This window comes from Myodes glareolus, chromosome 16 (genome assembly GCF_982192425.1).
Source record: "Myodes glareolus chromosome 16, mMyoGla1.1, whole genome shotgun sequence".
Taxonomy (NCBI): domain Eukaryota; kingdom Metazoa; phylum Chordata; class Mammalia; order Rodentia; family Cricetidae; genus Myodes; species Myodes glareolus.
This window is the reverse complement of record NC_142041.1, coordinates 55,648,834-55,672,912: the sequence shown is the minus strand read 5'-3', so window position 1 is coordinate 55,672,912 and position 24,079 is coordinate 55,648,834. Positions and strand designations below refer to the sequence as shown.

The following is a 24,079-nucleotide window of genomic DNA, read 5'->3' as shown; positions in this document are numbered from 1 at the left end:
TGTACACGACTGAAAGCCAGTAGTAACAACTAATGACAAACTAAGACCCAGAGAGACTTCAGTCTTTGCATTTATCAAACAGAATGTAAAATAATTATATATTTAAAACTAACAGACTTTGAAATAAATAAAAAAGCTAGTGATTAAAGTACCTGAAACTGCATTTAAAAAAACTAAAGAGCTTTCAAAAGCTAAAAAGGGAATTCATGAAGTAGAGGACCTATCTGAAGAGATTATTCAGAATATATCCCAGACACAAAAGAAAATGTGATAAAAGATCAAAACTGTGAAGGACAGTGTGAAGATTTAGCCTACATCTAATAATATGCCTTTCAGGATGAAATCACAAAAGTAGGGTGTTAATATTTGAATTCACATGCCCAAGATCCAACTGGATTATCTTACAACGTCATATCTCTGTTTTTTGCTTGCTTCTCTCTCTTGGTCGTGGTGTGTGTTTGTGTGTGCAGGTGTCTGTTTATGTGGGTGTCCATCTATGTGTGGACAAGTGTATTTGGAGGCCAGCAGACAACCATAGTTGTTATATTCCTCCGGAGCCATTCACCAAGGTCAGCCTTTGGCCTCCACACACATGCACACACACATGTACTGAACCTTCACTACGCATACACATACCACAATGCACCTATTTGTCCAACCTTACTGGCAAATGAAGAGACAAAAATTGGAACCACGGCACTATGCCCTATCCTAGGCACTGTGCCAACCGCACACACTAGACTGACACATATTTCCAGGCTGCATTGGGAACTAACAGAAACTCACATTAGCTCTTAGTGGGGATGTAAACCAACCTCTCAGTTCGCAGAACTCCTTGGTGCTATTTAATACACTGTTGGTGTGCACACTCTGTGTCTAAGGAATTCCAGTCCTGCGTGTAAATACAAACACCCCTTAGCCCTCATACACCAAGACGTAAGAACATTCCTATCAGCTGTTTGTAATGGCAAATAAAGTGGAGTCGACTCAGTGTTCATCACCTGTAGAATGAAACTAAACTAGGGATGCTTTCTCAGAACATTTGAACAGTGAGAATAAATCAATGAGATCCCGAAAAATAGGACCTGTGATTTAGACCGCGAGTTTCAAGGTGAGCCAAATGTGAGGCAAAGTCAGACTGATTGAAAATAGAAAGGTGTTCCGGGAGAGAGTCAAGCACATCAGCAAAGTGAATCTCAGTAGTATAATGTTGAGTATAGAAAGCTACAGAAACACGTTACTATACAAAGAGGCCATTCATTTAAAATTGAAAGATGTGCAAAACAAGGCATTATGCTGGTTAGGAATATTAATATGATTGTGATACCAAAATTAATCGGAGGAAATGCTGACCAACAGTCCAAGGCAGTTCCTTCTAAGGAGAAAAAGGGGAACAGGGAAGGAATGCCACAGATGAGAGCGACTTTATTTTCTTGGCTATGAAAAGTTAGGTCACAATATTTGCTTGCAGCTGTTTAATAAGAGCAATAACAATTTAAAGATCTAAGAAATGAATTAAATTTAAAAACCTCAATCACATTTCGCAGAATTGGTGCTGGCACGCTCCCCCACCCCCCGCCTCATCAGCTAGCAGTGTACAGCTTTCAATTAGCCAACAAAAGGCTGGAATAACTTTCCCACGTCCCACACTTAATATTTTGCTTTGCTTAGACCTATCCCTCCACCCCCGCCCCCACTCCTTGCTTCTTGTCACTGGGGAGTGTTTCCGATGACAGATGCGCAATTCACCACCTCTATGTGGTGGTCAAATGTCTCCCTGGACCAAAATGGAGGCCAGTGGAGCTGCTCTTTGCTCTCCCGTTCCCCTAGGTCCTGGTGACCACCAATCTATTTTCTCCTCCTGAATTCAACAGTCCTGAATATATTCACCAGACTGGAATCCCAGCATACTTGTCTTTTGTGCCTAGCTTCTTTCACTTTATGTCATATCCCTAAGTCTGACTCTTCAGAGAGCGTACCGGCGCTTCCCTCTGAGTCTCCACGCTTCTCTCTTGACCCCCTTTCCTCTCTTCTAGCTGTTCCTGGCACTTTTGCTCTTCTCAGGCAGACTGTTTGAGCATCCAGCCACCCCTGCTGATTTTGATGGGGTGAGCCTTTCCTTGTATCAACAAATCTTAGCTCCGAGCTCTTTGCAAATGCTGTCTTCACCGAGCCGTTACACCAATTCAGTGATAAAACCATTTGACGGAGTTTCCTAATATGACTCCATCTGCCTTGCTTGGCATATATAACAACACTATTCACTATCTTATCCTCTGGACTTGGTGAGGGACTGTACCAAATATTTCTTACATCAAGACATATATCAAAGGCTTGCCATCTCCCCAGTCCCCCACATCTTGATCTTCTACTTTTGTTCCTTGAATTTCAGTTCACTGGGGAAGCTGTACGAGCCTGAATCCAGGTCAAGCCCTTTACTGTCAAACACTTTGACAGGCCCCATGTTTCTCATCTGGTAGATTTATTGTGCCTGCAAATTGGCTCTCTCTCTGTGTTTCTATGTTTTGTATTTGCCTCTAAGTCTTATTTGCTAGATTATAATCCTTAAGACTCCGGGAACCAGGTCTGTTAATGTACTATCAGAAAGATATGAAGTACTCAATAAATATTTGATACGGAAAGATGATCTCAATCAAGACACATATACACACATGTACACACACACGCATAAACACACACACTTCTTACTGGATATTGGCACCCAAACAGCAAAGGTGAACTTTGAGCTGCCTTGTTGGGGACAGTGCTGGGCTGGCTCACCCATCCTACTGCCCTGGCCCGGTGCCTGAAGGCTGATGAAGTCTTTGTATGAGGCATCATAGATTTCTGGTTATTTTCCTTGTACTGTTCTTAGACACTGGTTGCTCATTGCAGGGAACAGGAGACTAAGAAAAGGGCACAGAAAGAGGGAGGGTGAATTTCCATGTCCCTCGGTGCCCTTGCCCTGGACAGGCAGATGAGATGAAGCCATCAGCCTTTGGTGTGCGATGCATGTCTCTTTGTCTTGGCGGAGAACAAGAGCCATATGGCACCTTTGACTCAGTGGTTGTGGATTTATTTGAGTTCTATCCAGGTGAGTGGCAATAACAACTAAGCAATCAACATTTTTCTGTGAGCTGAATCATACTTTTTTGGATCCAAGGTCACTACTATAAATTCTCCTCTCCTTTAGATACTCGACTCCACCTCTTTCCTTAGAAAGGAAGTCATCAATCCATAAGAAACTGCTAGTGTTTAGCTGAACATTTTCGGTTGGATTTAGTTCAATTGACTTCGACATAGAAGAGAAAAAACAAAAAACAAAACAAAACAAAAAACTGAATTTAGTCCATATATTTTTGATGACTAGCTGCAATTGAGGTTTTTGTTTCTTTGATTCCTTGTTAAACATACACAGAGAGGGAAGAAATAACATCACAGAATATGATCTACGATAGCTGATGGATAATTCTCTGTGGCCTTCAGATATCAAAGGAGTACAGGATCTGAAAAGCCTGTTTTAGCCATGCCTCTCAAAAGTCCACACAGTGGAGCATCTAAACGTGAGCATGTGAGAGTATGGGGCATAACACGTCACTGTCTTAGCCCTTCAAAGACTAAAAGTCACCCAAGACAAGCTCTTTTGATATTGACTGACTTCCGAGAGCCTTACAGTCCTCCTAGGTTCGAACTGGGAGGGCATTTTGAGAAAAACAGGAGAACTCATTGGTGAACGCTCCAGTGGGCCACAAACACTGAAGGCCTGAACTGTTAGAACTCTATACCCTTCATTTTTTAACCATAGCGGCTGGGTAATATTATTCAATATCATCTAAAGAAACAGAACAACCCAAACAGCTCTCTCCATCTGCCAGCAAAGCCCACCCAGCCACACCTTAGTAGAGACTTGTACCGTGTTTACAATTGCGAAGACCCCCACAGTTCAGCAGCAGCAGCAAACAGCGGGTGTGGAGGAACCACACATGACAAAGTGTGCAAAGACAAAGCGGCGTGTGGAGAATCAGACTTGCTACGCCATCTCAAAGCCTTGAAACTTCCTATGCCATCTTAAAGGCAGTCAACATTTCTAACGCTTTTAAAGATGAGTCAATGAGTAGAAAGGATTTGATATTTCAAATTTAGATGTTTTACAAATTAAGAAATGTAACATTTTATAATGCATTTTAAAAGTGAAATTTGAAGAAGTTAATCACATAATTCAACCAGAAATGTACTTTTCTAGTTAATTCCTAATCTTTCACCCCCCCTTTTTGTGGTATTTTCTTTCTCTTTCTTTCTTCCTTCCTTCCTTCCTTTCTTTCTTTCTTTCTTTCTTTCTTTCTTTCTTTCTCTCTCTCTCTCTCTCTCTTTTTCTTTCTTTCTTTCTTTCAACAATTTGAGGTTTCATACATACATATAGAATGTTTTGATCAAATCCACCACTCCCCTCCAACCCTTCCCCTGACTGCTTTTCCCTCCCAACTACATGTGTGTTCTTCTCTCTGTCAACCCATGAATCACACTTAGTGATCCCATACATGTACATGGATACAGGTCCATCTGCTGGAGCAGTTCTCAACCTCCGTGCCGTGACCTCTTTGGGGTCAAATGACCCTTTCACAGTGGTTGTCTAAGACCGTCAAAAAACACAGATGTTTACATTATGATCCATAGCAGTAGTAAAATTACATTTATGAGACAGTAGCAAAAAAAGAAAAATGTTGTGGTTGGGGTCCCCGCAACACGAGGAACTGTAGTAAAGGGCCATCGGGAAGGTTGGGAGCCACTGCTCTAGAGCCCGATGCCATCTCTCCAAGGCACACACGTCATTGCTGAAGAGAGGTTGGAAAGACTCTAAGAGCCAGAAGGGTGGACTTTTTTCAGGAAAACAATATTTTCTGGACTTGACAGGACCGTTGCTTATATGAACTCACAGAGGGTATGGCTGCCTTTACAGGACTTGTACAAGAGTAAGCCATTCACGGAGGATGAGGAGGATCATGAAGTCCCAGCTCTTGCTAACTTCTGGTCTCTTTTTGGTTGGTATGGTAAAGTGTAAGAGAAAAGTCCAGCAGTTGTTAACTTTTATAGCCTCATATAAGTTTTATTATATTTCATACTTCAACATTTCTGGATGAAGAAATAACAGGAGCAAGAAATCCTGCCTTTTTAAAAAATCAGTATTCATCCCCACAAAAAAGTAAATTTCCAGCTTTCTCCTTCATTTGTGGGTCAAACCTCTAAGCACAGGATAACTGGATGTACAACATGTAGATGAACAGCTAATATAAAACCTGTTACCCTAATCAATCCACACACTATTCTGTCTTATCTCAATTAGCTTCCGCTTCCTGCTCCTTCCCAGGGAAATGTGTTCAGTATCACCACCATTCAGATCACAGACCAGAAAACAGTTCTCAGATAGGGTCTGGTTTTCTACCTTACCATTCTTAATTTGCATTAAATTTTGCCAGTAGGCTACACGTGTCTCTGAGTTAGTGGGGTGTAAATCTGAACCCCACTATTACAACTGTGTAACCGCACAGGAAGCACAGATTCCCCACTAGGTGTCTGCACTAGGGAGCAATGGTGGATTGAGTGCACAGCTTGAGAACGCGACTGAAGAAGCCCCAGAGACCCTTTCCAACGCAGAACCTTCTAAGGGTCTATTTGTATACACTTGGATGATGGAGGAGGGTTATCTGTCTATTGTGTTATTTTCATTGGTCAATAAAGAGACTGCCTTGGCCCCTTGATAGGACAGAAAATTAGGTAGGTGGAGTAAACAGAACAAAATGCTGGGAAGAGGGCAATGAGGCAGACGCCATGGAGCCAGCCACCAGGTCAGACATGCTGAATCTTTTCCAGTGAGCCACTACCTCGTGGTGCTACCATGAGATTATTGGAAATGGGTTAATATCAAGATATGAGAGTTAGTCAGTAACTAACTCTCTAGAGATAATGGGCCAGGCAGTGTTTAAATGAATATAACTTGTGTGTTATTATTTCTGGGGCTAAGCTAGCTGTGCGGGAGCCGGGCAGGATGAAAAGCAGGCCTGCCCGCAGCCCCTCACTACACTTGGATCAAAAGGCATTTTTAAAAATCAAAATCAGTAAAAGCCTTGTCTCTTTCCACACTGGCGTTTTTCATGGCATCTCTTTCTGACAATGGGTACAACAGACCTAGTAAGAGATTTGGTCAAAGGAAAACAGAATTGGAGATGAGTTTTGCTTGAGTTCAGTGGGACTTGATTTTGTGGTTTGGAGCAAGTCTGGTTATAGCTCATTGCTACCTACACAGGTGTAGGGATGGTTTAAAGAACTGCTGCAGCCAACCCATGGCCCGGGAGGATGTCAAAACCCAAGCCAGAGCCTGTGACACATCACATGTGCGTGTCCTCTGAGCTCTGACCCCAGGCGCACTAGGTGTCGTGATGCTAACCAAGTTCAGAATGTGCAGAGTGAAGAAGCTGTCTGTGGAAACAGCTTCTAAATTGTACATCTTATGTGCATGAAGTAAACCAGACAGGTTTCCCAAATTTTACAATTATCTCTAATCTTATAAAACACTGTCAAGTTGAGTTGTAAAGCTAGAAGAAACTTTTCTAATTCACCAATAATAAAAAGTAAATTTTGGTCAAATACAGTAAAGGCAGAATTATTTTTATACTTTCTACAGGAAATGATACGGTACATTTATGCTATATGAATATGTAATCAAACAATATACAGCCATAGGAAAATACCATATAGTTGAGTTGGGTATCTCATAAGTGTGTTTTTTTTCCCCCGATTTTGTGACATGCATGGTATTTGTCCATTTTTAAGCACATGAATTTGTTGTGATTCCTTTCTCTTATTTTAAGCAAATACTCACGTTCAGAACTTTGTGTGTTTAAGAGGCCTACTCAGACTGTTTAAATTCCAGGCCCATAAAACCTGGGTCGCGTAAGAGCTTTCAAATACTTATAAATAAGAGCAGGCTGTTCCTTTGTGTTGAGGATCCTTTAGCACTGTGGTGTAGGATGACGGATCTGACCGCTGTGGTGGAGTCTGCAGGGCTGGAGCATCACAACAGCGAACGAAGCACAGACCCACCACCTATCACCCAGCAGGGAGGAACCCTGGGGAGGACCCGGCACCTCGTCTAAGTCTCCAATCCAGAAAAGAGATTTTTCTACCAAGGTCTACTGCAATGACCTGCCGGAGCTCTTCTCCAGCAGAGGAAGGGCGGTGAGGCTTTTCAGGTATGTGTGGACGCTGGCCTCAGCAGATCTGGGTTCACTGCACCTGCGTTAGGTTTTCCCACTACAAACGAAAAGCTAGGAATTGCAAGTGCAACAGCCTTTCTGAAGACGCCACAGTGAAACTCTTTGCTTTGCATTCTGACTTTAAATCCTGTAAAAATCGATTCAGCCTAGAATAAAAAGAAGGAAGATGAAAACGTCTAGACAATGCCAGTGCAGGAGCTGACTTTCTCCTCTCCCTGTCTCTCCCTGTGCTGTCAGTGGCTGAGTATTGGGCTGACGGATTGGAGTAATGGGGAGATAGATCATAGGTAAATGCAGCCGGTAATCCCTGACACGGTATTGTAATGCTGCACCCACAGAGACATCACACCATACCCCAGAGACCACCCATGCACCCCATCTCTTCCCTTGTAGGAACGGTCATTTCAGTTTTATTAAAAGTCAGTTTACTGTGTTTTCCTGGAAAGTTACACCCAGAGAAAAGGAGTTGTAGCCACAGAAATGATGTGTGGCATTTTCTTCTTAATCCTTAAGCACCTCCTCCACAAGAGCCTATGTGACCCGTGCCCTGTAAGCGTCACTTGTGAGCACGTTATGATGCAGACCCCACCTTCTCCCAATGAGAAGGCCTTTCCATGCAATTAGCACTGCTCAATTCATTTGTTAGCGTCCTGCATGCCTGTCCCTTCTGTGCACGTTCATTAAAAGGTTGAACATTTGTCACTGTCTATACCAAATAACACAGGAAAAGTACAATCATTGTATTTCACTGTCAGGCCACAGTTTGGTTCCAATATAAGTAACATGAAATGACCAGACTGCTTCTAGTTGCTGGATGATTGTGCCCATAGCAAGATGTTACAGTTAGTAGGAAAACAGAACAAAAAATGACAACAAAAACCAAACCTAAACAAATGAATAAAAAGCTCTTTGCCCTCGCTGAGCTCCCAATTCTCAGTCTGGGATTCAGTACTAGTCCCATGATTAAAGACACCCTTTCGCTGGAGTCTGGATGGTTCACGCACACCAGATGTTAATTAGCATCACATCTGACGGGACGCACAGGCATACAGTAGCCTTTAAGTAGTCTCTGGTGCTGTTTCAGTGTGACCAGAGAAACACAGGAGAGCACCATTCTGGTTCCCAGAATTGTTGAAAACAGTGGCTTCTTTCAATTATCAAGTAATCCCTACCATTGTTTGGGGGACGTGGGAGTAGGATTTAGTGATAAATCCTGCACCCCAAGATGATAACATATTCCACAGGAACCAAAGACTGTGAGAATGGCTTCAAGACAATATAGTGACTGGCTGGATCCTAGATGGCTTAAACAAAGACATCGTCCGAAGACCACAAAATTTCTTTGGTGTTTTGAATTCTGTGAGATCTTTCTTTACAGTTTTTTTTTTTTCTGGGTAGGATGAACTTGAAGAATGAAGTAATACAGTGCAGAGATGTATGCACACAGACGGACAGACAGAGGTGGCTGGGCAGAGAGGAGATGTGCGCACACAGACAGACAGACAGACAGACAAAGGAGGCTGGACAGAGAGGAGATGTGCGCACACAGATAGACAGACAGAGGTGGCTGGGCAGAGCAGTGATGTGTGCACACAGACGGACAGACGGAAATGTTTGAGCAAGCTGAGTTCATTTTTCACACTGCTTTGAGGCTATCTTTGAGTGTGCATGTGAGCAAAGAAAAGGAGGAGTCTACTCCTGTTCCACTCCCAAATCATCACGCAACAACACAGAAGAAGAAAAGCGAGGGCTGTGACTTATCAGTCCCATGTATTCCAATGGGTATCCTAAAGACGGAAGTGTATCTCTGGGGAGCAATTTCTACCTTAGCTTGTTGTGGAATATTAGTCTAAGATGTGCTACATTTGTTATGGAATATTTGTTTAAAGAGGCAAAGATGTGTTGCATTCTTTTATGTTGCATTTGTTGAACTCTATGAAGCTGCGTTACTTTTCCTGTCTAAAACACCTGATTGGTCTAATAAATAGCTGCCAGTAGCTAGGCAGGAGAGAGAAAGAGTCGGGGCTGCCAGGTAGAGAGAATAAATAGAAGAGGAAGGAGAGAGAAGAGGAGGAGGAGAGGAGATGTCAGGAGCCAGCTACCTAGCCACACAGTCAGCCATAGGGTAAGAAGTAAAGAAAGACATATAGAATAGAGAAAGGTAAAAGTCCAGAGGTCAAGTGTAGACTGGATAATTTAAGAAAAGCTGGCTAGAAACAAGCCAAGCTACATTACAGCTTTAATAAGTAAGAATAACTCTCCATGTATTTATTTGGGAACTGGGTGGTGGGGCCCTGAAGACTCTCACCCTAACTTCCCAGAACCCAGAACCCGTTTCTCTTGTAAAGAGATGGTGAGCTATATTTGTTTTACAACATCATGGGTGTTTAATAATTTCTCTCTAATAATGTTAAGTTTAACCTTGCTCTATGGTCAGTCAAGGTCAATGCCCCTCATCTTCTCCCAGATATCCTCCAAGCTGATAGTCTTGGTGGAGTGACCCTGTATGGTCACTGCGCCTGTTACTTTAGTAAGACCTAGGGCCCACTCCGATTTGTACCGCGGTGCCCATGCCCTCTACGCTCAACTACCTCCTTCCATGTCCGTCATGATTTGTTCTTCGAGGTCCTCTGGTGACACGTAGAAGTCCTCTTCTGGTGTCGATGACTTTGGCCGACAGTGTCCACAGCAACAGTTGCAGCAGCAGCAAAGGCAGCAGCAGAAATAGCAGCCTGTCAAGAGGCCGATGATGATGAACAGGGTCTAGGGTAAACAGAGAGAGGCCGGATTCTGAGGGAGGGGCATGGAGAGGAAGTCCACCCCAGAATCAAAGTCTGTAGCTGTGTACCTGAGAGACTTAAAGACCTCTCAGCACACTGTGCGTGCCACACACTTGTCCTGAGCCTCATCCCTGTGGGGACCATCTTTTGAGTTCCATTCTCACGAACGTTTGCACAAATGAGACCTGGGGGAAATTACTTTCAATCCGAACCATGAAGTTCAGCACTTTCTTCCGTTTTCTTAGGCTGTTGCAGGTACTAAGAGTGAGGAAAGGAAACCAGAACCCAAATCAACCCCTGGACAGAATACTCACTGGCCAAGTGAACTAGTCCTGCTGTCTTATCCAATGGAAGTCAGTTACCACGATGGAAGCGCTGCAGGGTGGTGCTCCCTGCACTGCCTCCCCTGCCGCCCCACACCTTTAGTATCCTGGTCCTGCATAGCCTCTCCAGACCCCTCCCTCCTCACTCCCTTCCCTGTTTGGGTTAGAGGACTTTGTGGGTTCTGCTCAGTGTCTCTGGTGTCACTTCAAGAACCTCCTATTGGCAGCTCCACCTCCACCCTTGCTCCCTTTCACTCCACCCTATGAGGGGTGGGGTGGGGTTGCTGGAGTGAGCTATAAGAAACCCTTGCTCTCTGGAGCTCCTGCAGGGGGTTCCTGCCAACTCTCCCAGCACTAGCACAACCCTGTAACTGCCGTACCGCTCGACTCTGCACGTGGATTCACTTGCTTAGATATCCCTGCCCTTTCTTCACTTAATACTCACCTGTTGTCTAAGAGCACCTCAAAATTCCCCTTTGTTGTGTCTTCCCTGATTCTGCTGCAAAACAGTGACCACCTATCCATCGCAGCCCAGCTGCCTGCCATACCAACTTAGACCGCTACTCCCTTCTTGCTGACAGCTGAACAGACTGGCTGACAGGCCTGTCTCATTTTATCAGGCCGCGTGTCTTACAGGCTCCCCACCAATAGACATCCTTCAACCCCATGTGTCTGGTGGATTAGAACCTGACATGTTGCAGACACCCAGTTCCTCCCTAATTAACGAGTATACAAAACAGTAGGCAAACAGATATTGGTGCCTCCCAGGGAACAGCACCAAGATTTCCCTACAAGCTCAAATGCCTTGCTCATTAAACAGGAAACACACTCTTGACTTCCCCAATCTGAAATTCCAAGAAAACTGCTTTTTTTTGTCAACTGAGAAAAATCAAATTTGCTATAATGCATAAAGAAGCTTGTACATCTTACACCTTAATGCAGATTTTATATGCTCAGTGAGTGGGGGTGGCACATGGATAAAGATGACATGTATATACTCACTTCTTCAGATACCTAAGAAGAATTCAGTGCTAACACCCCCACCTTTCTTCCCCTCCCTCACTTCCCCATCTTCTCACCACGGCTCCAGAAATGGGGTGGAGTCTGAGGATGGCTTGCAGAGGGGGACCTTGGTCACACACACTGGCAGTCTCTTTGCTATGTATGCTGTATGATTTCACCATTTTAAGGAAATTTAAAATCCTCACTTGGTGTGTGTGTTCTTTCTGTCTATGTGTTGCTTTTATTGGTTAATTAGTAAAGAAACTGGCTTGGCCCATAGCAAGGTAGAACTTAGCTAGGCATAAAAAACTAAACTGAATGCTGGGAGAAAGAAGGCGGAGTCAGTGAGAAGTCATGGAACCCCTTCGGAGACAGAAGCCTAAACTTTACCCAGTAAGCTACAGTGATACACAGATTACTTGAAATGGGTTAAATTAAGATGTAAGAATTAGCCAATAAAAAGTTAGAGCTAATAGACCAAGCAGTGATTTAAACAATATGGTTTCTGTGTGATTATTTCAGGAGTCTGGGTGACCGGGAAACAAACATGTGGTCTCCTTACTCCACCTACTTGCCTCCAAGACCCCCCCCCCCCACCCCGTGAGCATTGCCCAGTCATGGCCCTCGAGGACCTCTGCCCTTCTTCACCTACACTTGACTGCTTTCTTTGTGCTCTGCTACTTCCATACCGTATTCTGAAAATCTCCTTTTCATCCCAACTCTGCTTCTTTCTCCAGAGAAGTTGCCTTGTGTGGGAAACAGCCTTCCTTCATCCCTTACTACATTTACTACACTATTAGATACTAGCAGGTATCTGGTATTTTTTAAAATGCACATCTTGATGGTATATTGACTCATTCGTATGAAGCATATTTAATGCCACTTTGACGAGCATGGTGCAAGTGAACTTTGGTACAGCAGAATAGAAAAGTATACTTATTTTTAGAGAGCCATGCCTGTCATTGCTTTGTGTCACATGTCTTTGCTACTGAGTGAATGAGGCTTGTCTGTAGGGATTTTAATCAGTTTCTTCAACTCCCTGGACATGACAATCCACTCTCCTCTTTAGGAAGACCAGGTATAGTATTCAGTCGGGTAAATGTGTGTGGTTAGTGGGCCTGCAGATTCTCCTTCCCACGGGAATAGTGTCATGCCTGGAAGAAAGGGTCCCAGGCAACCCCACAAAAGCCTGCTTGGTTATATGAATGCAAGTCTGCCCTCACAGATGACTTGGTCAGAATGTCCCTTCTCATTCCGTGCTCCAGGTCCACCTGGCACCATCTCTTTATCCCAGGACCCCCACAGAGAAAGGTCAGCGGGGACCTAGGAAAGCTAGCAGGCGGCAAGTGGGGCTTTGTGGCACAGACTGTCTCTTCAAGCTACCTATGAAAACATCCTCTCTCGATTACCAAGTTCTTCAATGTAGGAAGGTGAGTAGGGGAAAACGGCAATCAAAATTCTACTCAGCACGAATTCTGCCTTTTCTGGAGATCAGTCTTTTAAAAAAATTATTATTTGCCACAACTTCCATAAATGTCAACTGCCCACAAAGTACACTAATAGACCATATATGTATGTTCTATATATAAAAGAGTCTTCTTATCAGAAATATTTAAAATTCATTAGAATATAAATATACCACCACCAAATATGCATACATTGGGGTTCCTGGGAAGAGAAGATCACAACTACAGTTCTGATTTCTTAAGTCTTTATATTTTTTTTTTTTCTTAACCGGGTAGCTATCAGTTTCTCTCTCCCTCATCAATTCCCAATCCTCTACTACTTCATTCTCACCTTTCCCCACATTGTCTTCTCTGATACCTCAAGGCCACTCCAGCTGAGCCTGTGAGATAATTACCACTCACTCTCCTAGGTATTGGCTTTGCTGATGTAGCCTAAGCTATAGATAGTAAAGTACACGGCTAAATTTGTCTTATAATAATTTATTAAATAGTTGTCTCACTAATAAATTATTCTGGGTTTTGAGCAATGAGTCAGTTCTTAATTAGTCACCACAGGAGAAGAGGGGAGCAGTCAGAATTAACCTGGAGCTCCAAACTCAAATATAATTAATGTCTAGAAGTCTGTTAAGTCATGTTGGATTTCATAATTAATTGATGGGCTGAAGAAAAATGGTCCCCAAATAACAGCTTTCAGTGGAAGTGATGTCTCATTTTATTTACAAGAGTTTAATAGAAGGAAGGATGATCTTCCTTTGAGATAGGTTCTAAAAGGATGAATAATACTGTGATCTTCCAGGAAATTGTTTTGGAAGAGAAAAAGCGATTTACCTTTGCCCACCAACTTGACAGCATGAAGTATGTGTTAACGTTTTCGTCTCCAAATTGCTCAGCCACATAGAGCCCCAGCGATCCATACTTGTCATATATGTTTCTTTTGGTTGGGTCGGTGAGGACTGCATGGGCATTGTTGATTTCTTTAAACTTCTCAGCAGCAGACGGGTCATCTGGATTCTTGTCTGGATGGTATCGCAGGGCTAATTTTCTTCCAAAATGAAAAGTAAGGAAGGAAAGCATTAGCTGTTTATCAAAAATTACAATATCATTTTATAAAAGACAAGGTTCATTTGTTCATCTTTTATTCATACACATATTGGGGGGTGGGTTCTAAGTTTCATACTCTTGGCAACTTGCCTAAAATATACGTTCTTATTGAAGGACGTCATTTGTTCCCGGTGTGCAGAAACAATCAGAATGTTTCTCCCTCCATATCCTCAAAGGAACTGTTGCTAGGGGAATAAAGGCTGAAATAGTTTACTACTGGCAAAGGAAGGTGATTGCAGACTGCTGCAACGCATGGAGGTCTCTTAAATCATATTACTATGAACAAATATTAGGGTCCTTTCTTAAGTCCCCTATGTGTCTTTATCACCTTATATCTTTCTAAACAAACTCATGATTTCTCTTGTTTCCAAGAACACAGCTGACTTCTGTCCACTGAGTTCTTCCCACTTCCAACAGTCTGGACATAGGTAATTGTGGGTATAAGACTCTTCCTCCCTCCCATGGTGATTATAAAGATGATCCTGAGGGTATGGCCCGTGTTCTGTGTTGGGGGATGTGTTGGGTTGTTCTTAAGTATACTCAGCTATGAAAAACCAACCTGTATAATGGGATTAACAAGTCAGCCATGTGGCCTCCTAGCCTATAGCCATTTCTCTCACTTCCCTCAAAAATCAATTCACATGATTCAAATGATCAAAGCCATGCTGCAAATAGAGTCTTCGCTTCTTTTCTCCACTAAACAGTTAATCATGTGACTATCAGTTAAAATACCACGTCTCTTCTCCCTCCTCTGCCCAATCTGGGTGTGCACAAGTGCTAAGCACTGCAGTCTACTGAATTGATTCAGACACAATGGCCCATTTTAATGCTATAATAAAGTCCAGATGTAGAACAGAAGAGTCACATATTAAACCAACCTGTGAACTGAAAACCCACACCTATTTTAGGCATTAAAATTTGCTGATAGAGAAGTGGGTGGATATCCACACAAATGAAGGATCAAGGATGCCTTTGTTTGCTTGTTTTGTTTTTGAGACAGGGTTTTTCTGTAGCTTTGGAACCTGTCCTGGAACTGGCTCTTGTAGATGAGACTGGCCTTGAACTCACAGAGATTCCCTTGTCTCTGCCTCCCAAGTGCTGGGACTAAAGGTGTGTACCATCACTACCTGGCAAGATCAAGGATGCTTAAGAAGCACCAAAATGTAAGTCAAGGTATATAATCCATTCTAACCCTCAACTCAGAATAAATAAAGAGAATAGAATAATCAGAGTTTATTAGTTTAAGTTTGGTTGAAAAAAATGGTGTTTGGCTTGTTCGTTTTCTTTAGTTTTTCTTTGCTTTCAGAGTTATTTGGAGTACCATGAAGTTCTTACAGCTGCAACTACTGGTGTCATGGTTTTTAAATGCAGAACTGATAAGAAAGTCTTTACTGCTAGCCCAACATGCTTACCTTGTCATTTTTGAACTTTTTCAGGGTTTACTGTATGCTACCACTTGTGAGCTTGATATAAATATTCTCACAAGAAGCATGAGAAAGGAATTGCAATTATCCCATCTCACACATGGGGGTACACAGATGCTGAAGAGTTAAGTGTCTTGCCTAGCATCACACAGTGAAAAGTCGCATCTAGGCTTAAAACACAGGCAATTTGATTCTTAGTCCATGTGCTCTTATTTGCATTCTGCTTTATTGGGGTCTTATAATTAAAATTTTAAATTTTTTGGCTTTAGTCTGTGTGGCATGAGAGACTACCAGAATATTATGAGATCATCTGTATACCCGACTTTATCTCAAGAGGCTTATGTAGTCTGAAAGATGGAGAAGGCAAAAGTGGGAAACTGCTTCTTGGGCCTTTGTGGTGGTTCAGGCAGTTTTTCCATGGTAGAGGGTGATGATTTGGATGTGAGGATGAAAGGCAGATGAGGAAGATAGCAAATTCAGCCTGAGCAGACAGAGCTGTTTAGTGAGCTAGCAAAGGATTTTTTTTTTTGTGGTGAGAAAGTTTTAATGGGGTCTAAAAGTTCTATTTTGGACACTTGAGATACCTGTTAAAATTCTAAGGGGATCTAGACAGTTGTGAGTCCAGAGTTCAGGAGGAAGATACTATAAGAGACACATATTGGGAAGTTCTTAGTAGGCAGCTGATATTTATGTTCATGAAACTGCAAGGGTGGTGTGGGAGGTCCTTCTGTATATGTGTTGTTTTTATTGGTTAATGAATAAAGCTGTTTTGGCCAGTGGCTTAGTAGATTAGAGATAGGTGGGGAAACTAAACTGAATGCTGGGAGAAAGAGGTGGAGTCAATGAGAAGCCTTGCAGTCACAGCTGGGAACAGATACTGCCACTAGAGACTGTTAATAATTTGCTAGTAGGCCATGACCTCATGGTGATGCACAGACTAATGGAGTTGGGTTAGTTTAGGTTATAAGAGCTATCTAGCAATACCTTTAAGCTATTGGACAAACAGTATTGCAAATAATATAGTTTCTGTGTGTTTATTGTGAGACCAGGCAGGACAGAAACCTCCCTGAACAATTGATTTACCAACATGGGACTGACTAAATCACATAAAACCTGCGAAAGCTTGTAAAGGAATCCTAGACACAAAAAAATAGAGTTAAGCATGACTTTTTGGTAGCAGCATTTTCTCTAGTGGGCTCTAGAAGCAAGCAGAGGCATGATTCCTTTAAGAGAGGCCTTCTTGATTTAACTGTAGCAAGAAAAAAAAACCCATGTGGTTCTGAAACAGCAACAGCATCTTCCTAGTCCATGCTGCCAGCTTGAACTCTGGCTCTTTCAGGAGTCCGAGCACTTGAATGGGGTTTGTGGGCAGTGTGCTGCAAGTTACTCAGTGGCAACATGGGTCAATTGGTTACCAGAGTTGAGGTGGTGAACGTGGCTCCCACCAGGCAGTTGGACTGGGAAGAGCCAAAAAGCAAATCAGCCTTAGTCCTAACCACACTGCAGTGCATTTTATGAAGCTGTCCTCATCAGAAAAGGATTACAGATGTGCAATAAAGACAGATTCAGATTTTTTAAAAAAAGATCTCTAAATGGGTCACAGTGTTGGATAAATGTATGTAGGCTTGGGAGAGAGAAGAAAAATAATAGACAGCTATAAAATGAAGAAAATGATTATAAAAATAAAACAAAGTCTTTAAAGAGACACATAGATTAAATTAAAGATTTAAATTTAATAGATTAAAGGGGTAAAGAAAAACGGGCTACATAAAGATGGAAAATACACAGAGAGTCTGGATTATGTATATTACCATGTTTTCCTTGAATTTTCTGACTGTGAAGGAACTAAGTACAGAGAGATGTTTCATTGTGACAGGCTGCTAAGCCAAACCAATATACATACTTTAAAGGTGTCTTGATTTCAAAATTTGTGTCTAAGGATATGTTGCTTTGGAAAAGAGGTTCTTCTTTTGTTTCCACAGAGGATGAGAATCTGTGGATTTCTTCTAGAATAATGTGGTTTGGTGGACCAAGAGGCCCCAAAAGGTTGCTGTGAACACCTTCAAAAATTACTTCACCCAACAAAAAGCAGGAAGTATTTTAAAGAGAACTATACCCAAATTCCCTAAATGGTTGTTTATAAATGTTTGTTTACATTTAAAGGGGGATATGCTATAGATATGAATACTTTGCATTGGTATGGGTCTTGGTCTATTGATACAAATTTGAGGTCAATTTTGTTATATGTATATTTCTGCTCTTGATTAAGGTGTTTTATTTGTGCAACTCACTTAAAATGTAATGTATAATTAAGAAATATTGGTTAATAGATAATCATCTGTAAAACTCAAGTTTCTAGTCTTGCTAGCTAGGTTTACTAGATATATATTTTAGTTAGATAGGTATTCTTCAAATCTTTCAGAGATCTTTAGAATATGAAATTTTAAATGTTTTAATAACTTAGGACTTTTCATGACAATGAGACACATCTGCTCCTGGCAGCACCAATTACTTCAAGAGGAAGATGGGCATTGAAGAGTATCCTCATGAAGTTTGTTAGCCATTTGGGAAAGAAAGTGCTCTTGCCTGAACTGTTTGACTGGATTTGCAGAATCCACAGAAAAATGCCTGCTGAAGTTGCCTAAAGAAGGTGAGACAGTCCTTTGTGGTTCCTGCTTCAGGAAAGAGTCTGCCAGACATTTTGCAGGACACAAAAGAAAGCAACTGATGAGCTTTGTCAGTACAAGGCATAAGAGATCTTCAAATTCCCTGCATCATGAAAAAATCCTCTGAATACTATAGACCTGTAGGCTGAAGATTGATGCTCCACTTTGGGTGACTGTCCAGGCAGTGAGATGTCTCTGTCAATTCTAGAGTTTTGGAAGTTGCTTACAATGCACTTCCTATTTACTTAGGTAATATATCCTTGTGAAATCTTTGATGGAGTTGAAGAATAGATAGCCATAGTTTTCCTTAGCTATGATAAAATATAAAGCAGATATAAATATTAGAACTGTAATTCTTGGTTGACAACTCTTTTGTTGTATGTAATTTTACTATGTTAAAGTTAAAACCTTTCTCTTCATTTAGACAGAAAAGGGGAAATGGTATGGGACATCCTTCTGCATATATGTTGCTTTTATTGGTTAATGAATAAAGCTGTTTTGGCCAGTGGCTTAGCAGAATAGAGCTAGGTTGGAAAACTAAACTGAATTCTGGGAGAAAGAAGGTGTAGTCAATGAGAAGCCATGTAGCCACCACTAGGGACAAACACTTCCACTTGAGCCCACTTTGCTGGCAGGCCACGACCTCATGGTGATGCACAGGCTAATGGAGATAGGTTAGTTTAGGGTATAAGAGCTAGCTAGTAATATGCTTAAGCTATTGGCCAAACAGTATTGCAAATAATATAGTTTCTGTGCATTTATTGCAGGACAGGGTGAGACAGAAGCCTCTCTCAACACAAGGGAATCCAAAGAAAGTGGTCCAAAAAGTTCAAAGACTGCCTTGGGATAGAATTGAAGAAAAAACAGCCTTGTAGGGTGGGCTTGCTTTATGGAGGCCCAAAAATGTGAGCCTATTCCATTCCACCTTGTCTGAAGATTAAAGAGTTTGAGCTCTCTCAAGGTTGTTGACAATAGCTGTAGCTACATACCCTGACTTAGGGTGTAGTTACTTGGTGATTTGGATATTAAGATGGTCCATAGATGTGTATCCTCTCCAACCTGACCAAAAGTCAGAGAATTCAAGCTTACTTCTGCTCCTTCTTTTGAATTAAGAGGTTTGACTTAAGAAGTGGCTGCCTTCAAGATACTTGGTCTAGGGTGGGTTCACTGTCTAAACAACAGAATGCCTTTCTCAAGAATTAATAACTTGATGTCTCTAGTACTGGGGCAAGTAACTGTCTGGTTGTCCTTTGTAACATGTTAAAGCCTTTTTTTGTTTTCTTCCTCCTTTTGTATTGGAGTATAAAAGTGTAGGAAAAATTAAACATGGGCGGGCGAACTCAGGACTCAGAACTCAGTACACAGGGGACTGAGTGGCCCTCCTGATACTATCCTATGTCTCTGTAATTCTTTCTTATCTCTGTTCCTCCTACTTAACATTTCTAATCCTCATACTCTTACCCTGGAACATACAAATCCGACATTGCTAGGGTCACGGCAAAAGTCAGCCCCAAAAAGGGGGTTTTTTACATATACATATGCAGCTTCTGAAGTGTTTACAATCCCAACACCCAAGAGGCCAAGACAGGAGAGTCTTGAGTTCAAAGTCAATCTGTCTCAAAAACCAAAAACATTTTAAAACAAACAATAAAAAGCAAGGATCAGTGAAACAAGGAAAAATCTGGACAGTGCACAGTCTTAGGTCTCAGAATCCAAGGGAAGAAGGTATTTCAGGGAGGAGCAATCCTTGAGACTGCTGATGCAGGGAGACTGTGAAAACTGAGGGCTTGGAACTGACCACTTGATTTATGACCTGATGTTCCCTTGACCTTCACACACACACACACACACACACACACACACACACACACACACACGTGAGCACGAGATATGAGGGTTTTAAAAGAGGGAAAGTAAAGGTAAAAAAGAGTAGGAAATAGGAAAATGGAAGGTAACAACCAAAATTAACAGTGTTAATGGCTGTACATAAGAATTACAGGCAACTACTTGCTTATTAAAAATATATGTATATATTACTTATATGTTTCTACTGAAGCATCTTGAAGCTCTTTGTTCTTCTGGAACATCTGGAAATTCAGGTTTTGTTGCCTCAAATGACCTGTTACTGAGTGAGAGGTTGTTGGAGAAGATGGAAGAAGCGTCCTCAGAATAAGCACCATGCTCATTGTCTCTGTCTCTCAAGTGGATGCTTCAAGCACGTGTGTCTTTAAGGCATAGTATTTCTGCAATTCTCACTGTGTGCGGCATTTCTCCAGATTAGTTCCCAAGATACCACATGTTATCCAACCAAATGGAAGGGCTATGACCTCTGCCCAGAAGGGAAAAATTCCTTGGAAAATGGTTCTGCTATGCCTGGCCTCGTTTCCAGGCTTCAGTGCAACACTGCACACCCTCCACCGACTAGGCCAGAAGCCTGGCTTCCTGTCATTTCTCACTCTGTTGGATCGCTGTCAGCTCACAAGTGCAGATGCACTCAATCCATTTATCAGGCTCCTTTAACAATGGCGTTGGCTGATTTGGAGAGCTGGACCGCTTCCATCTGTAACAAGTCCAAGTCCTGGTTGTCAGCAGTGTTTTGACTCCTCTTGGCAGACACTCTTGGTTCTGCGCTTCCTTGGCACAGATGGCAAAGCAGAGGCAGCTGCCAAAATTACACAACTGCCCAAGCAGGTGAAGTCACTGAGTGTCCCACCTTCTTGGGAATTAACTACAGAACAAGCAAACATGTAGCGGAAGCAAGGGCTGAGGAAAGCTCGGACTACATTTCAATGGAGTAATCGCCTGTTTGTGTTAAAGGTATTTCTCGCCATTACTAATTTTACATGTAAAAATGGCATGGTATTCAACTAGAATGTGAGCCTTCATTGCCAACTCTCTCTTGCTTTCCAAAAGTGGCCCATAAGGGAGCCAAACAGGCTACAGCTAACACTCTCAGATGAGACCTACTTACTGCTCTCACCAGGCCCTGGCTGATTACCCCCACTCTCCCTCCATGGGTTGGAATATCAGAGGAGAACTTTTGGGGAGTCTGCAGCCACATTCCACTGTGGCATGCTGTGTCCCCAGCTGTCTTTCTCAGGCCTGATACATGGCTCCCTTTCCTCAGTTCTTTCTGCTGCTTATCATTTCAAAGATACCTTATTTTCTCTTGGACCACGAAACTTGTACCCTTTCTGAGCTCCCAGAAATCTACCTGCATGCTGCTGTAAAGGAGATGGGGCCACCGATTTCCTTCTGTATTCTAGAGCTGTTAAAACCACCCCCGTGGCAGAGCCAACTGGGTGACAGCCAGGGCCAACTGGGCTTCTTGTTTCATCTTTTTTTTTATTTTGACTATTTTTTTAATTGTATTGGATTTTGTTTGTTTTGATTCTTTTTTGGGGGGAGTTTATTTATTTGTTGTTTTTTTTTGAGAGAGAGAGAGAATGTGTTGCATGATAGGGGGTAGAACACAAACATGAAGTTAGGCAGGAAGGATTGGGAGAGCAGGAAAACTGATCAAACTATAATGTATGAAAAAACTTAATTAGAAAAATATAGTACCACCGGGTGGTGATGGAGCACACACCATTAATCCCAGCACTTAGAAGGCAGAGGCAGGCAGGTCTCTGTGAGTTCATGATCAGCCTGGTCTATAAAGTGAGTTCCAGGATGGCCAGAGCTACACACAGAAAAACCCGAAGTGGGGTGGGGAGAAAGAAAGAAAAAGAAAAATATAAACCCAGGCTATAATAAAGAGTAAAACCTGAGATTATGTTAGAGAAAGATCCTTTTTCTAGAGAAGGTTACCCGTGGCGAGACTGAGATCTCTGAAGTTGAGCTGCCGTAAGCAGTTTGCAGAATTAGAAGCCAACAAATCTTGTGACCATGGAACATTTTGTGAAGCTGTATGTGATAGCTAAGAATCAAGATCCCTGAGCTCTCTTGGATTCTGGGGAGGTGATGTGGGAGTCCCCTTTGTATGCTGTGAATACGATTGGTTAATTAATAAAGGAAACTGGCTTGGCCTAATAGGGCAAAAGAATAGAGGTGGGCAGGAAAAACTAAACAGAATGCTGGGAAAAAGAGGGCAGAGCCAGAGAAAAGCCATGTAGCCTGCAGGAGACAGATGGCCGGAACTTTACCCAGTAAGCCACAGCCTCATGGCAATACACAGATTATTAAAAATGGGTTAAACTGAGATGTAAGAGTTAGTCAATAAGAAGTTAGAGTTACTAACTTCTTATTGGACCATGCAGTGTTTAAAATAATATAGTTTCTGTGTGATTATTTTGGTTCTGGGCAGTTGGGACAAACAAGCGGCCTCCTACTACAGAGCAGGCCAAGTGAAGATACAGGAAACTTTTTCCCTGAGATCTGGGATAAATAAGCATTTTAATGTTTGTCATTTTGAGTCTGTCTATGCCTATATAAACTTTATCTCTCTATATATGTTTCATATGTGTTCATATATTCATATATGTGTAATATGATTTATAATAAAACTGATCATATATTATATATAACTACATATAGAAAGAGACTTTTGGAAATGGTATATTTCTGTTTTTTAAATCTTTAGTTTGGCTTTTAAAATTAATTTATAGTATCTAAGAAAATACTCTCTTTGTATAGCATATGAAGCTTGGTGGTTATTTATACTGACACATTTACTTCTTTATTGCATTGTTAATGATGGTATCTTTAGGGGAATACTATTGTTTAATGATTCTTTCTCTGGATTTCTTTCTTTTTTTTCCAAAATAGGGTTTTTCTGTAGCTTTGGAGCCTGTCCTAGAACTAGTTCTTGTAGACCAGGCTGTTCTCGAACTCACAGAGATCCTCCTGTCTCTACCTCCTGAGTGCTGGGATTAAAGGTGTGCAACACCACCGCTCAGCGTCTCTAGATTTCTAGAATCCGTTATATCCCATTGACTGACTTGTCATCTCTTGGCACCTTAGAGAGCAGTTCTGCTCTAGGCGGGCAGAGTATATGATGGGAAAGTGAGTTCCTGGCTCAGCATCCAGCACAGGGAAAACAGAGCTCTGGGCAATCTGGGTCTTCTGCATTGCAGCAGAATAAATGTGATAAAATTAGCTTGCAAATTTGTACACACACATATTCACACAACTTGTGGAGACTTTCAGTGCAAACTCTCATTCTTGTCTTTCATCTTTTTAATCATATTTGTTTTGAAATCCACATCTGCTAATTCGAACGTCTGATTCTAATTCTGCTGTCTTGCCTTTCATAATTTCTGTGTGACAATATGAATTAATTTAATTAAAATTAATATTACCAGAAGCAATTTGAAGATAAAGACATACTCTTACACCACAGAGCGTTTCATATCCTACTTTTAGGCATCTGGGGGGATCACCTTTACCCAATATAATGAACCAAGATTGTCTTCATTACGGAGGCATCTAAAAGTTTAGGGGTAGCCCATAGATACTGCTTCAATGACCCACTGCTAGCAGCCTACAAAAGGGGTTAAAGTTTAATGCCCTTAGAACACTAGTATTTTATCTGTTTACAATCTTATGGTCAGACAGGACTAGGTGAGAGCAGTCGCTCTCTGCTCTCCTGGCCATTCCTGGGCAGATCAGCTGAGTACCCCTCCCGTGGTTTCCCACAGGACTGGAGAGGACTCTATTAGAGAAGTCGGATTTCCTAAAGTGCTCATGTAAACCAGATTGCAAAACAGAAGCAGGTAGGCCATCTCAAAATTTGAAACATTGCACATGGTCTATTTAGTTTTAGGTAAACTCACTTATAGCCAGGCTGACCTTGAACTCAATAGGTAGTCAAGAATGGCCTTGAACGCCTGATCCTCCTGTCTCTGCCTCTCCCGTTCTGGAATAACCAGTACCACGCCATCGTTTCTGACACATTGGTGAAAAGGACTCAGAACCCCAGCCCTGATTCAAGAAGTCAGCGCGGGGTCAGCTTTACTGAGGTCTAATAATGGTGTTTCGACCACAGATGGTTTGCTCCCTGTACTCTTGGGTCCTGAGTTGTGCACTCTAGCACCTCAATACAATT

General features: G+C 42.0%; 1 protein-coding gene across 4 annotated transcripts in view; it reads right to left on the bottom strand.

Moving 5' to 3' along the window:
- Dnajc5b (DnaJ heat shock protein family (Hsp40) member C5 beta) overlaps positions 1-24,079 on the bottom strand; it is an 85,231-nt gene that overhangs the window by 977 nt on the left and 60,175 nt on the right. For all 4 annotated transcript variants that reach the window (XM_048420731.3, XM_048420732.3, XM_085677300.2 and 1 more), the window contains 2 exons: positions 13,671-13,884; positions 9,863-10,034 (listed from right to left, as the gene is read on the bottom strand). In XM_048420731.3, coding sequence (XP_048276688.1) covers positions 9,863-10,034; positions 13,671-13,884 — 386 coding nt within the window. The remainder of the gene's footprint in view (positions 1-9,862; positions 10,035-13,670; positions 13,885-24,079) is intronic.